The 15,130-nt window shown below is 39.2% G+C and overlaps 3 protein-coding genes across 10 annotated transcripts in view; 1 reads left to right on the top strand and 2 right to left on the bottom strand.

Moving 5' to 3' along the window:
• The window catches only part of stk11ip (serine/threonine kinase 11 interacting protein), a 44,065-nt gene extending 41,477 nt beyond the window's left edge, over window positions 1-2,588 (bottom strand). For 3 of the 5 annotated variants that reach the window (XR_015492903.2, XM_087256198.2, XM_087256196.2), the window contains exons 1-7: window positions 2,427-2,576; window positions 2,007-2,074; window positions 974-1,176; window positions 662-736; window positions 458-553; window positions 267-374; window positions 95-166 (exon numbers count right to left, since the gene is read on the bottom strand). Coding sequence is in view for 2 of the 5 variants with exons in the window: in XM_087256196.2 (XP_087112322.1) it covers window positions 95-166; window positions 267-374; window positions 458-553; window positions 662-736; window positions 974-1,176; window positions 2,007-2,073 (621 nt within the window). In the remaining 3 variants the exon portion in view is untranslated. 5 annotated transcript variants of the gene reach the window in all.
• A 2,079-nt stretch (window positions 2,589-4,667) lies between these two features.
• Window positions 4,668-15,130, top strand: part of igfbp2a (insulin-like growth factor binding protein 2a) — a 34,955-nt gene continuing 24,492 nt past the window's right edge. Inside the window, 1 exon segment of the mRNA NM_131458.2 lies at window positions 4,668-5,139. Within this exon segment, the coding sequence (NP_571533.1) occupies window positions 4,779-5,139 (361 nt within the window). The 5' untranslated portion in view covers window positions 4,668-4,778.
• On the bottom strand, window positions 11,461-14,429 carry LOC147836321 (uncharacterized). 4 transcript variants are annotated; one of them, XM_088651034.1, is made up of 4 exons: window positions 13,576-14,429; window positions 13,124-13,484; window positions 12,049-12,969; window positions 11,461-12,000 (listed from the first exon to the last, which is right to left on the bottom strand). In XM_088651034.1, exons 2-4 carry the CDS (start codon window positions 13,433-13,435, stop codon window positions 11,785-11,787), a joined length of 1,449 nt encoding a protein of 482 aa, XP_088507160.1. In that variant the 5' UTR covers window positions 13,436-13,484; window positions 13,576-14,429; the 3' UTR covers window positions 11,461-11,784. The 4 variants fall into 4 exon arrangements, with proteins under 4 accessions (XP_088507160.1, XP_088507161.1, XP_088507158.1 ...); XM_088651035.1 differs by having other exon boundaries at window positions 12,049-12,942; XM_088651032.1 differs by having other exon boundaries at window positions 12,049-14,429.

Below are 15,130 nucleotides of genomic sequence, written 5' to 3'. Positions count from 1 at the left end.
AGAGGGAGAGAGAGAGAGAGAGCGCGAAAGCAAGTGAGAGAGAGGCAATGATTCTGTTTGGTATTTGATAAATAAATGCATAAGAGCAGCCTACCTTTAAAAATTCAGCACAATCTTCTATCTTATTGTGGCTTAAGTCTAGCCACTTCAGCACGTTTAATAGACTCTGAATAATTTAACAAAAGTGTTACATCAAACAAAAGTGTTCCATGCAGATTCCAGTATAAGTTACTCTATGTCAGCTTCTCCATTTTAAAGATTCTTACTAGTGACTCGTCGAGACAGGAAATGGAATTGTAACTGAAATTAAGGGTTTGAAGTTCTAACCAGGGTAAAGCTGAACTGAGATCTCCTCCACACAAAGAAAGAAGCTCCTGTTAAAAGACACACAAAATTACTTTGTTTCTGTAAATGATCATTATTCACTACAACAGTGCTTTCTGGCACAAAAAAATACCTCTAGAGAGCTGACACCTTTTGAGCAAGTAAACACTTCCAACTGAGAATACACTCCTCTAAGACCCTCCAGACAATGAGGAGGAATGCGCTTTAGCTAAACAGAAAGAAAACCAACCACAAAAACACATTTTCAGATATCAGGGCTGAATAATACATAATAACACGTATAACTGAACTAGATGGATAAATTATTTTGAAATACCTCTAAGTGTTTGAGGGACTTGAAAGGGAAGATTTTCACAACATATTGTAGTTTCACACCAGGTGGATTAACAAGCTGTTTTGCAGATGAACAAAATCAGATCATTGCCACAATTACTCTATATTTAAAAACGTATTTAAATGAATGAATGAATAATAATGATTCCTTAAGAAACCTGGAAAATGGAAGTTGTTTACAAAAATTTATGTATTCTTTATTATCATGAAATCAAAATTTCTCAGATGATTAACATTTGAATTACTCTACTTTAAAATAATAGACACTTCAGAACATCATCAAAAGCTTCAATACCTTCAGTGATACTGTCTTCTGCAGCATGTCAAATAGAAATTGGACTTCCAGCAGGGAGGCAGTGTCTGCTGGGTGCGAAGGCAGAGCCAGAAAACCATGCTGATGTGTGCGTGAAAGAAGGTGCCGCTCGAAGAGTTGTGTCAGGTGCTGTAAGCATCCCACTTGCAGAGTGAGCGTGCTGGAACCATCCAGTACAGAGTCACCTAAGCAAAAATAACAAGAACCTGATGGTTATAATTTTTTAAAGAACTGACGGCAAGCTTTCAAAGGCAAAGCAAAAACATATTGAGCATCTGTACATCATTATAAAAGCACAGTTCATTTGAATGACTCAATCCAAGTTAACATGAAGACAAAATTTTCAAATACTTAACATTGTTCATTTTTCTGGAGTCTCCAGATCTATTGTTTTCAATTATGAAGAATGTTGAAATGTTAAGAATTATTCAGTTGATTTGTTTCCATGTTTTAACATATAAACATTTTAATCTGTTTAAAACTTGGTTTCTGTTTTAATCATTTTTATTCTTTGTATTTATTTCTTATACTTGTACTGTATGCTTCTTTTATTATCGTTTATGTAAAGCACTTCAAATTATCAGTGTATAAAATGTGCTAAATAAATAAACATGTCTTGCAAATTATGAAGAACATTGAATTGTTAGGAATGATTTAGTTGATTTGTCTCCATGTCTTTAACATAAAGCGAACTTTGATTCTAAACTCACAACAGTTTTCTGCCTTAATTGTACTCCATCCAAATTCCAAATGCTTGCATGCAAAGAAAAAGTATTTCCATGTATAATTTATCTTTGCACTTTCAGTTACGCTATTCAGGCATGATTCCTTTTCATGCAATTATAATACTGGTAATTATTACTTAACATTATCTTTAAGTAAACAACAGGTTTAATTTGTTGTTTGTAAAATGTATCCCCTATGTACAGTATATACTACTGTGAACAAAAACGTCCCTGGTTAAACTACTGGAATAAACAAAACAATCCAAAAAAATAAACAGCAATTGTTGTACCATTATTTCGCAGTAATGTGGCAAGTCTGTGTACAACCCTTGACTGACCAGCCTGAGTGGATGACATCCTAAAGAGAGTGAAACATATTAACAGAATTAACCCAAATACATAACGTTACAAGTGGGGACTATTATTAACTTGTAAGCATAATTGTATTTTTTCTATAACGTTAAATTAGATTGGGCAATACAACATTTCTACGGTAAAGATGATGAATTATTATTTGTATTTAAAATATGTTCACAAAAATCCAGGGTTCTAGACAACTCCAATCGTATGTAGCAAATATACTATCACAAATCCTGATAAAACTATAACACATTAGCAACATTTAACCGAGAACGGAACTGGCAACTCTTACTGACGTTCTAAGAATAGTCTCGCTTCATATTTGTTCTCAGGAATGAGCTGCAACATACCTTATGTTTCCAAAAATACGTGACTCGTAGTCACAATTAAGGTTAAGCTCAGTTTTGAACAAGCATTAAGATTCATGGCATTAGTTCAGCTAAATTCCCTTTCACGTTTGTTGACATCCTGATGGTAACGGTCATATGATCTTGTTTCTTAAAGGTACGGCGGCCCGAAGCAGCCAAACAAGTGTTTATTTAACTAAGCGCGCCCTCCTGCGTTTATTTCCACATCCATCACAATACCAAACATTAACATCTTTTCAATGTAAGTTGTTTGTAATGGCTTTAGAACATTACATCGATTATCATGATTTAACTGCAATTGTTTGTTTATTAAAGAATAATCCTGTTTCTTTGAAGATTCACCCTCACAGCTCAGTCAAAAATTGCATATCTCATTGAAAGTGCTATCTTTACAATGTCTTAAAGTGCAAAACAGCAGTATTTACATCACTGTGAAACTGTCGTTTTATGGTAGACATGTAAAACTGTATGTCCAAAAATGTTTGTTCTTTTGCTTGTGTCCACACTGACTACACAAAAATCTGCTTTTCTTGGAAATCAAACACTAAACCCCAGAAAACTATTCCAAAGTACACAATTCAATTCTATGCACTGAACAAGTCAGTTGAGTACACAGTTCAGTAAGACTACACGCAATTTAAAATCATTTGCTTATAGGCCTATTGTAAAATAGAAATAATGAAGAATAAAAGAATTAGTCCTTATTAAGCACATCCAAAATGTTATTACCTCATTGGGATTCATTTTTTTTTTCTTTGAAAAAACAAATTTGAACTAGGTCTATGAATCATATTTAATATTACATAAATGTATAATTTTATATAAATTATATATACATTTTATCATTTAAAACATAATTTTTTAATTTTTAATGTAAAATGTATTTACTTGGAAACTACTGAAGAAAAATGGTGTGCATTTTTTAATATTCAAAATAATAGATAGCTATAAAGATATAGACTTTTGTAAAAACCCTGCTTAAACCTCTCACTTAAAATGTACTAATAAAATTAATCTTAGTAAAAACAATTCTATCTATTGATATGAACAGTGCTACTGAAGTTATTCTGATCATTAGTGAAGTGTGTCACTTGTCTACTCAGAAATGTCCTTGATAGAGAGTTGCACTTAAACAACTGGAGATAGTATTGTAACTATCAAAGCAAGAGGGCTTATAACCCTCAAAATCCTACAGAAAACCAGATGTACAAGCTATGGGTTCACTGACATAGTGCTTAGGAGATTCCAAAAAGCTGACATGATGTTTTTCAAACACTATCCTGCTTCAGCACGATACCCACCAGGTAGCTTATTTCTAAAGTTCCCCTTTTTTACCAAAATTAAGGTTAAATAAAATCCTGCCGTCCACAAATACATAACATCCCATAAAACTAGAGGGCACCCGAATAGAAAAATAATACTCATTTATTTCACTTTGACAACTATAGCCAATCTGGCATGAAGCATGCAGATATTTCTGAACTGTTAAATAAACAACAAGGAATTCTCAGAGGGGAACAGAGTGCAGGCTTTACTGTGGATGGGTTAATGGTTGTTTGGATGGTAAGCATGATATCTTGATTCCTGGCCCCTGTAATCAATAGGCAACTGAGAGATTACAACATTCAGCCTGTATAGGTATAGGTGTCATTTATAATGTCAGTGGGTTTTGATATGCATATGTTTACAGCACAAAATTTTCTCAACTGTTTATTTGCTTAGCAATACCTATTTATAAAGATCATCAATAAAATATTTGTAATTATTTTTTAAAAATGTTCACAATACTACATGTATTTGATAAGCATAAGCCGATCTGCACATTGTTAAGTGAATTTTTGTATGGTGTTTTAGAGGAGGTTCCCCCAGTTGAAAATAAATAACTTTAATAAATAAAATTCCACTTCAGGGTAATTATCACCAAGAATCTGATTTAATTAAGCCATTGAATTTATCAAGACCCTGCTGGTCTAGCTTAACTCAGGAATTCACTTAATGTCTGCTGGAGCTCAGACTGGTTACTTGCTCCATGGAGCTGCAATATTGTTAAATAAGATTGACAGTCTAAACAACACAAAAAGCGTTAGCTAGTATTAAAATATATGCTCTAAAATTGAGGCAGGACAGGCCTAACAGAAAACGGCTCTGGCACTGTTGCCCTTTGAGGATTTGTTTGACAAAGCTGCAGCCCGCCTGTCATCTACTATGATGTCAGCGGCATATGAACACTGATAGGAGCCGCAGCAGCTCCAGTTAGCCGTCACCTGTCCGAGTGCGCTTCTTACCTGCACAAGTTAGTCCTCCGATTTTTAGACCTTTTATATCGTGGACACGATGTTGTCCTATGTGAGTTGCGGCTTGTTGCTGGCATTGGTGACTTTTCACGGTACCGCTCGCTCAGAAATGGTGTTCCGCTGTCCGAGCTGCACCGCGGAGCGCCAGGCGGCTTGCCCGATGCTCACGGAGACGTGCGGAGAGATTGTGCGCGAGCCGGGCTGCGGCTGCTGTCCCGTGTGTGCCCGACAAGAGGGTGAGCAGTGCGGCGTTTACACACCGAGATGCTCCAGTGGTCTGCGGTGTTATCCCAAGCCGGATTCGGAGTTGCCCCTGGAGTTGCTGGTTCAAGGGCTCGGGAGATGCGGACGTAAAGTGGACACTGAGCCCACAGGAAGCGCAGAGCCTCGGGAAGTCAGCGGTATGTGTTTTAATGGATGGCAGTTGATTTATTTGTTGCAGTACTGCAAATAAAAGGTTTGCACAACTTTTATCTGCAAGTTGATTGCTTGGAATGCTGGTAGAAAGCCGATTGAAATAATTAAATAATGTAAAATTACCAAATCAAGTTGCACCTTAAATTGTTAATAATCAAATGCAGTCTAAAAACCCGAATGCAACACGTTTGATTAAAAGCTATGTTTTCTGCATATTCTGCAGTAGCAGTTTAGGCGGTCATCGATAAATTGGTTTGAGCGCGTCAGCATCTGGAGTCAGTCTTTTGCAGGCTACTCAAACTGCATTATTTTAACACACTGTTAATTAGGCACCTGTTGTGGCAGTAAGCCTATGATTGAGTGTTTTATCCCTCTTAAATTAAATATAAGGCGACGAAGGGAGGAAGGAAGAAATAAAGACGAAAGAGCTTTCTGGAGAACTGGGGAGTAGTGGAATGCAACAGTGATAGCAAGACGGATTTTGCGCTTTGACCCTTTCCTGCAGTAAATTTATCATCGTGGCGCGCGCGGTGTGTGTGTCTGTGCACGAGAGAGATAGAGAGGATGGGTCTGAACAAGCAGAGCAAGAGGACGGGTCTCGACGGAGAGCATGCTGTGGCGCCTTAAGGACATTCAATTAATGGGGTGCCTAGATGGGTTTAGTAAAAAGGTTAAAGTGGCATGCCAAAAAGTAGCCTATTAAAGTGCCTTGCCATAATATTTTACCCCTTATGTATGTTGTTCATTTACCTTATGCTATACCTTATGTGATTTTACTTATAAACAAACTAGACTAGATTAATGACAACAAAAGAGTCTGTTTTGTGCAAGACAACATAAAACAGAGGATATTTTAGCACTTGTGGCAAAAAAGGATGCTATATAGATTTAACTACATCCTAAGCAAAACGTCATGGTATGCACATGATAGGTTTTGACTTTGTATTGGATATGGATTTTTGGGGAAAATTGTGGTAACAGTGTATAGATTATATGCATGCATAAGCAGACATAAAAAACATAACTTAAAGCTTGCCGAAGGGCATAATTATTTGGATTTTAAAGTTAATATAGCATTAAAATTTATACTTGATTAGATGTTTTTGTAGTCTCTGGGAACATATTTTAAAGGAATTCCGAATGACGGAAAACAGCATCCAAAAGTACTAAATACTTTTTTAAAAACAACATTTGACAGTATAATGACCAAATTATATAAAAAGCTGCACAGTGTTTAAGCTACACTTCAATGATCTTTTGTCCAAAGCAGGGTACACTATTAAAGTCATGTAGATAAGCATTTTGGAAACTTCAGGTGTTACAAACTCATATATTTATTTGACCATATTTTACATTTATTATATTTATACTATTCAATTTAATTTATTTTGATTTACATAGTGCTTTTACAATGTAGATTGTGTCAAATCAGCTTAACATAGAACTTCTAGTAAACTGAAACTTTGTCAGACCAGTTTTCAGAGTTTAAGTTCAGTTTAGTTCTATTCAGTGTGGTTAAATTTTCACTGGTTAAAGTCCAAAAACTTAAGAGCAAATCCATCGATGCACAGCTCCACGAGTCCCAAACCAAGCAAGCCAGTGGTGAGGACAAAACTTTTAAATATTTGAATTTTAATAACCTTGAACAAAAGTGCAATGCAAGCAAGTTTCTCATTTGTGGTAATATAAAAAAAATGTATATTAAAGGAATTAAAGTGAAAAAAAAATAGAAAAACCAAAACAAAAATTAAAAGGACCTTTTCCCAATTTGTCAAAATGTATAATACATACCAGGTAACCTTTTATTTCTACATATTTGGCATGGGCCGGTATAAGATTCTGACGGTATAATAACGTTAGATAAAAATATCACGGTTTTACTGTAGTGTGATTACTGCTCTAAAATACAGTATGTCTGGTTGAAAAACTGCAACTTTTTTCCCATTGAACACAATATATTTTATTTCAAGAAACATTTTAAGTATTTTGGAACTGTAAACATATCAGGCTTAATAATTCAAATAAATCATTGACTTCTCTTGTCTCCATTAGTTTAAAAACACAGATTTTTTTTACAACTTGAAAAGGCATCTTTGGATATAAAGTAAGCAACTATAGCATGCTGGGATGCTGGATGTTGCCCAAAATAGTTAAATAAAATGTTGTGTACAAAAAATTTTACTTATTCCATAGGAACATTAAAAAAAAATTGAATGGTTTTAAAACCTTGACATTTCCTTGACTTTTATCGTCCCATGCCTAGCACATTATTAGCAGACTTTCAGAACAGGACTCATATAAAACAGGACTCATTTATATAAACTGCAGCAGGGGCTCATGAACTGTACAAATGCATCCCCATGTCAAACACCAGTGTCGTCTAAATAGCTTTTGCAGCACCAACATGCAGGGCTGAGCAAAAGCACTTGGAAAACATGACCAAAAATTCCTCATAAAAATAAACAAATTTGGTCTTTCTATGGGTGAATTTTTGTGCCCAGTAAGAATGGGCTTAGGAATCCAGTGTTTTTGTTTAAAATCTTGAACATTCTCAGTGCCCATTTGATCTTTGTGCTTTGAAGTTTCACAAGTGTTCTCCAACTCCTGTTGTGGTGGAGGTCAAGTTTTTGGAGAAAGAGAGGAAAACATACACTTCCTTTGAATGGCGAGCATACTGTAGCTGCGTTTAGCATCAGGGCCTCTCAATTTATAATATATTTTCATGACACATTTGACATAATTATAAGGTTATTAAGTATTAATAAGTATTTTTTTTGGCTGAATAAGCAATTTTATTTATTTATTTAATCATTTTTGTGACACATTTGAATGCAAATACCTTATTACACAGGTTTATTTTAGGTTTTTACTAGATGATTTAGTAGATTTACCTTTACATTTACACAAAAACAATAAAAATAATAGAATACTAGTTATTGATTAAAAAGCCCCTATTATGGGTTTTTTGAAAATTATCTTTCATGGAGTGTGTATCACAGCTTTAAGTGAATGAAACATCCAGCTGAGGTTTAAATTTGAAAGTGCACCGTGGTTATAATTATTGATTCTCGAAGGAAAGAGTCAACTCAGAGTCGAATAAATGATGGCTTGCGTCTGAATCTTTTGCCTCAACGTCGATACGAGCCAAATATGAAGTGCTGGATCCAGTAAAACGTGAATGTGCCCTTCCCTTCAAACACTAGCGGAGTGTGTGGGATCACTTGGTTGATCATGACGTGAAGATTCGCTGGTTGTTTGCAATTAAAGGAAGGATCAGCAAAGACTATTAAAGTAAAGGACTTTGTCAGTTACTATTACACAGTTTTTTCTTCCTCCCAACGTGAACAGTTTGTTCTTCAAATCACCAGGGTGAATAAAATAGTTGCTTCATTTTCTGCAGTTTGCAAAATATGTATTTAATTATGTGTTTTAAATTGTAATAACGTTGTGTGTCTTGTAATCACTTATCTACTATAGATCAGTCCTTGTAATGTATCTTTTAGGTTAAATCTTTATGGGGATATTCACATATCGCGTCTAAAATCACGTTAAAAATGTGGCGCATGTTTTTACCTTTACCAATTTAAATGCTTTATGAACTCGTACTTTCCTGCTGTTTGTCATTGCTATGGCCACCATCAGCTGTTCCTACACACACCAGGCATGGCCAATTTTTTCAATAGTTTAACTTTTGCCACTGTATATTTTAATACTGAAACTTGTTTGGACTACAGTTTCTCCAGCAGAAAAGATATCCAAAGATGATGTTTTAATTTGTAAAAAAAAAAAAAAAAAAATCTGTTTCTTGAAACAAATTAAGACAGAAGTCAATTATTAGCTCGACACGTTTACTGTTCCAAAATATTATATATGTTTCTCAAAATGAAATATACTGTGTTCAAAAGGAAATAAAAAGTTTTAGTTGTTTTATCCAGACATTTACAAAGAATATATTTTAGACCAGTAATCACAAAACCTTAAAACCGTGATAATTTTATCCTGGGTTATCATACTGTCAGAATCTTATACCAGCCCATGCCTAGTAGGTATGACAGAGTAATTCTTTGTCAAAAATAGTACTTTCAGGTTGAAACTTGTTTTAGAAGCTTTATTATTATTATTATTATTAAGGGTGGAACTATGGCAACTGACAACAATATATGAAATTAAGTGGATGTTTAACTGAGAGAGAAATAGAGTAAACATTTTATTTATCTGAAGAGGATGTATCTGTTTTGAATAACTCACAATCAGATTTGGTGTAAAACCATTATCATTGCCGTAGCTTTGATCTTTGACCAGTAATAAGCGGATCTTTCTGTGGCTCAGTGCTAATTTGAATTTATGAACATTTTAATTGTGTGCTCCAGGGACCAGTTTAGACTGATCTGTTAAAGGGTCTAGATTGCAATTGTTTCTCCCTGTTTTATTTACAGCATTATATACACACTTTTTACACTGTAGATTAGCTCACTGCATGCCTCCAAGCTGAAAAAAAGTTGTGTCTTTTACTTTTATGTATTATAAGCTAAAGACCTCTTAGAGAAAAGATGGATTAAAATTGTCCATGGAGTACAACTGTCCATCTACTCTAGACTAATATGAGATTGAGCAAAATGATACCTGTCCTTTAAGAAAACTGAGACTCCTGATGTTACAGTGAATGGGAAGTTTCGAAAGTCTTACTTTTAAAATAAAACGCCAAACAAATACTTAGTGAACTTTTTTGAAAGGACTTTGCTGGATCGGTAGAAACAATAAAAATAAGTGAAAAATTTTTCTGTTTGGCTGTGTTGAACTGCAAAATTGAGTACACTTTTAAAGCCAACCAATTCATTCTGTTTTGACAAAAATTAATAAAGACAAATAATAAACAGACAAAGATGACAATTTAATAGATGAGATGAATCACTAATACTACACTAATATTCATTCATTTTCTTTTTGGCTTAGTCCCGTTATTAATCCGGGGTCGCAGCGAAACGAACCGCCAACTTATCCAGCACATTTTTACGCAGCGGATACCCTTCCAGCCGCAACCCATCTTTGGGAAATACTACACTAAGATAATAAAAGTAAATGAAAATAATGTCTGTTTTACTAAAAAAAAAAAAATGTTTATAATAATGATCAATTTAAGCTAAATATTTATTAATATTAATAGAAATTATTATTTTTTATTTTATTATAAAAAAGGCAGGGCAAATAGGGTACAAGACAATCTAGCACTTCACAGCAGTCAAAGCAAGAGTTATAGGCGAGGAAATGAGAAACAGGTGTAGCAGATAACAACCAACAACTAAAGTCCAGCTCACACTGTGATTTTGGCTATGATTTGTATATCCTAAGTCAAATTTTGAAAATCCTAAAAGATTCCTTTAATCATAAGTTTAAGTGTTTTTTTCTGTTTTATTATTAAGGCATAATGATAGTATACATACATACATATATAAACAGTTGAAGTCAAAATTATTAACTTTCCTCTGAAATTGGAATTCTTTTCAAAATGTTTTGGGGATATATTTTAACACATTTTTAAACATAATAGTTTTAATAACTAATTTATAATGGTTAATTTGTTGTCTTTGCCATGGTGACAGTGCATAATATTTTCTACTTATTTCGAAGGACACTAGTATTAAGCTTAAAGTGCAATTTTTAGACTTAACTGGCGCTTGTGCACTGTTCAAATTTACTACCCTTTCCTTGTGATTGGGATAAAAACATCCACTAAATTAAATTGCATAAGATGTGTGTGTGTGTGTATATATATATATATATATATATATATATATATATATATATATATATATATATATATATATATATATATATATATACACATATACATACACACATTTGAAGTCAGAATTATTAGCCCCCCTTTGAATTTTCTTTTCTTTTTTTAAATATTTCCAAAATGAAGTTTAACAGAGCAAGGAAGTTTTCACAGTATGTCTGATAATATTTTCCTTCTTGTAAAAGTCCTATTTGTTTTATTTCAGCTAGAATAAAAGCAGTTTTGAATAAAAAATAAAAAATAAAATTTAGGTAAAAATTATTTGCCCTTTTAAAAATATGTATTTTTTCCATAGTCTACAGAACAAAACATCATTATTGTAACGCCAGGGAGTAACACCACAACAGAAGGTAGGATCCAATGTGCAGGTTTATTCACAGTCAGGCAAGCAGTGGTCAATACGGGAGCAAACAGATATATGTAGAAAATCCAGAATCGTAGTCAGTAAACAGGCAATAGGTCGTAAGGCAGGCGGCTAAACAGGATGACAAGGATAAACAGGGCTAAGAACAAAACACGGGAAAACAAGACCAGGATAACGCGTTGTAATGTCACCTTACAGATAAACAAGACTCGGCCAACTGAAGGGGTGAATGTGTGGCTTAAATACTGTGTGTAATCAGTCTCTGAAGGTCCTCAGGTGTGCAAATGTAATCAAGCTAGATGAGTGAGCATGGGTGTCAGGGAGAAGTGCATGTATGAAAATGTAGTCCAGGAAAGGTGTAGTTTTAAGTGTGTGTGTTTACCAGCGACATCTGGTGGTTGTTCGCTGGTGAACATGACAGAGCCCCCCCTCTAAGGAGTGGCTTCCAGACACTCCTAATACTGTTCAGGCGGGAGGTGGAGCGGAGGCGGAACTGGGGGAGGGATGGAGGGCCAGGACCATGCAGCGGGGGCGTACCTGGAGCGTGGAGCAGCGGAGGGCCTGGAGCGTGGAGCAGCGGAGGGCCTGGAGCGTGGAGCAGCGGAGGGCCTGGAGCGTGGAGCAGCGGAGGGCCTGGAGCGTGGAGCAGCGGAGGGCCTGGAGCGTGGAGCAGCGGAGGGCCTGGAGCGTGGAGCAGCGGAGGGCCTGGAGCGTGGAGCAGCGGAGGGCCTGGAGCGTGGAGCTGCGGAGGGCCTGGAGCGTGGAGCTGCGGAGGGCCTGGAGCGTGGAGCTGCGGAGGGCCTGGAGCGTGGAGCTGCGGAGGGCCTGGAGCGTGGAGCTGCGGAGGGCCTGGAGCGTGGAGCTGCGGAGGGCCTGGAGCGTGGAGCTGCGGAGGCTCTGGATCATGAGGCTGCAACCATTGAGGAAGCTTAGGCGGCAGCGGCCATTCAGGAAGTTCAGCAGGCGGCGGCGGCCATTCAGGAAGCTCAGGAGGCGGCGGCCATTCAGGAAGCTCAGGAGGCGGCGGCCATTCAGGAAGCTCAGGAGGCGGCGGCCATCCAGGAAGCTCAGGAGGCGGCGGCCATTCAGGAAGCTCAGGAGGCGGCGGCCATTCAGGGAGCTCAGGAGGCGGCGGCCATTCAGGGAGCTCAGGAGGCGGCGGCCATTCAGGGAGCTCAGGAGGCGGCGGCCATTCAGGGAGCTCAGGAGGCGGCGGCCATTCAGGGAGCTCAGGAGGCGGCGGCCATTCAGGGAGCTCAGGAGGCGGCGGCCATTCAGGGAGCTCAGGAGGCGGCGGCCATTCAGGGAGCTCAGGAGGCGGCGGCCATTCAGGGAGCTCAGGAGGCGGCGGCCATTCAGGGAGCTCAGGAGGCGGCGGCCATTCAGGGAGCTCAGGAGGCGGCGGCCATTCAGGGAGCTCAGGAGGCGGCGGCCATTCAGGAGGTTCAGGTGGCAGCAGCTCTGGAGGGTCTGGCAGCTCTGGAGGGTCTGGCAGCTCTGGAGGGTCTGGCAGCTCTGGAGGGTCTGGCAGCTCTGGAGGGTCTGGCAGCTCTGGAGGGTCTGGCAGCTCTGGAGGGTCTGGCAGCTCTGGAGGGTCTGGCAGCTCTGGCAGCTCTGGAGGGTCTGGCAGCTCTGGCAGCTCTGGAGGGTCTGGCAGCTCTGGAGGGTCTGGCAGCTCTGGAGGGTCTGGCAGCTCTGGAGGGTCTGGCAGCTCTGGAGGGTCTGGCAGCTCTGGAGGGTCTGGCAGCACTGGAGGGTCTGGCAGCACTGGAGGGTCTGGCAGCACTGGAGGGTCTGGCAGCACTGGAGGGTCTGGCAGCACTGGAGGGTCTGGCAGTGGCAGCTCTGGAGGTGGCAGTGGCAGCTCTGGAGGTGGCAGTGGCAGCTCTGGAGGTGGCAGTGGCAGCTCTGGAGGTGGCAGTGGCAGCTCTGGAGGTGGCAGTGGCAGCTCTGGCAGTAACAGCTCTGGTGGTGGCAGCTCTGGCAGTAACAGTTCTGGTGGTGGCATCAGCTCTTGTAACTCAGGTGGTGGTGGCCATTCTGGTGGCTCAGGTGATGGTATTTCAGGAACTGACACAGGAACTATGGCAGGAACGGACAAGGAACAGGAAACCATCTTGTGAGCAGGTGGCAGATTGGCGCTTACCACATTGTGAGCTGGAGGGCTGGTTGTGACCACATTGTGAGCTGGAGGACTGGAGTCGGCCATCTTGTGAGCTGGAGGACTGGAGTCTGCCATCTTGTGAGCTGGAGGACTGGAGTCGGCCATCTTGTGAGCTGGAGGACTGGAGTCGGCCATCTTGTGAGCTGGAGGACTGGAGTCGGCCATCTTGTGAGCTGGAGGACTGGAGTCGGCCATCTTGTGAGCTGGAGGACTGGAGTCGGCCATCTTGTGAGCTGGAGGACTGGAGTCGGCCATCTTGTGAGCTGGAGGACTGGAGTCGGCCATCTTGTGAGCTGGAGGACTGGAGTCGGCCATCTTGTGAGCTGGGAGTGTGGTGATGGAATGAGCAGCAAGCCCCGTTGCCAGCGGGTCTTGCTGTCCTTTGCCCCCCCCCAAAAAATATTTAGGGGTGTCCTCCACCTCTCCTACAGTGAAGGGGGACCCACTCATTTGAAGTGAAGATCAATATAACCTTCTAGAGTCCCGTGGGGGTCATGCAAAGGCATTGTGGAATATAGGGGCTCAGAAAGTCCTCCACGAAAGAAAATCATTAGGCATAAGTCATCCAAAGATGTTAAATGGGCTACCTGGATGAAGTCCTCCACGTATTCCTCTATAGACCGGGCTTCCTGACGCAGACACATGATCTTGATACCCGCTGAATCCATTGTGTGGCCGAGTCTTCTGTAACGCCGGGGAGTAACACCACAACAGAAGGTAGGATCCAATGTGCAGGTTTATTCACAGTCAGGCAAGCAGTGGTCAATACGGGAGCAAACAGATATATGTAGAAAATCCAGAATCGTAGTCAGTAAACAGGCAATAGGTCGTAAGGCAGGCGGCTAAACAGGATGACAAGGATAAACAGGGCTAAGAACAAAACACGGGAAAACAAGACCAGGATAACGCGTTGTAATGTCACCTTACAGATAAACAAGACTCGGCCAACTGAAGGGGTGAATGTGTGGCTTAAATACTGTGTGTAATCAGTCTCTGAAAGTCCTCAGGTGTGCAAATGTAATCAAGCTAGATGAGTGAGCATGGGTGTCAGGGAGAAGTGCATGTATGAAAATGTAGTCCAGGAAAGGTGTAGTTTTAAGTGTGTGTGTTTACCAGCGACATCTGGTGGTTGTTCGCTGGTGAACATGACAATTATACAATGACTTGCCTAATTACCCTTACCTGCCTAGTTGACCCAAACAACCTAGTTAAGCCTTTAAATGTCACTTTAAGCTGTATAGAAGTGTCTTAAAAATATCTAGTAAAATATTATTTACTGTAATAATGGCAAAGATAAAAGAAATCAGTTATTAGAGATGATTTATTAAAAATATTATCTTTAGAAATGTGTTGGATAAATTGTTAAACAAAAATTGTGGAAAAAAATTAATATTGAATTTCTTTAACAATGTGATTCATGGAGGACCGAAACTCTGCACAGTTTTGCACCAACCCTTATCAAAAATAGCTGGTCTAACTAATCAAGGTGTTCGAGATAACTAGAGACTATTAAGCAGGTGTGAGTTGGAGGTGGTTGGAGCTAATCTATGCAGATCTGCACCCCCTCCAGGAATTGAGTTTGAGACCAATCATGTAAAACATTATAATTTGTACAAAAAAAAATTATGGGGAAGTTGTCACTTCCCG

Source organism: Danio rerio, chromosome 6 (genome assembly GCF_052040795.2).
Source record: "Danio rerio strain M-AB ecotype USA chromosome 6, GRCz13ab, whole genome shotgun sequence".
In the NCBI taxonomy this organism is placed as follows: Eukaryota; Metazoa; Chordata; class Actinopteri; order Cypriniformes; family Danionidae; genus Danio; species Danio rerio.
This window is presented reverse-complemented; position numbering and strand designations above follow the sequence as displayed.

Coding starts and splice junctions, on each gene's coding strand:
- LOC147836321 (XM_088651032.1), bottom strand. CDS start 13,933: ATGAGTGGGTCCCCCTTCACTGTAGGAGAGGTGGAGGACACCCCTAAA. Junction 12,001..12,048: donor TCCGCAGCTCCACGCTCCAG/GCCCTCCGCTGC, acceptor TCCACGCTCCAG/GCCCTCCGCTGCTCCACGCT.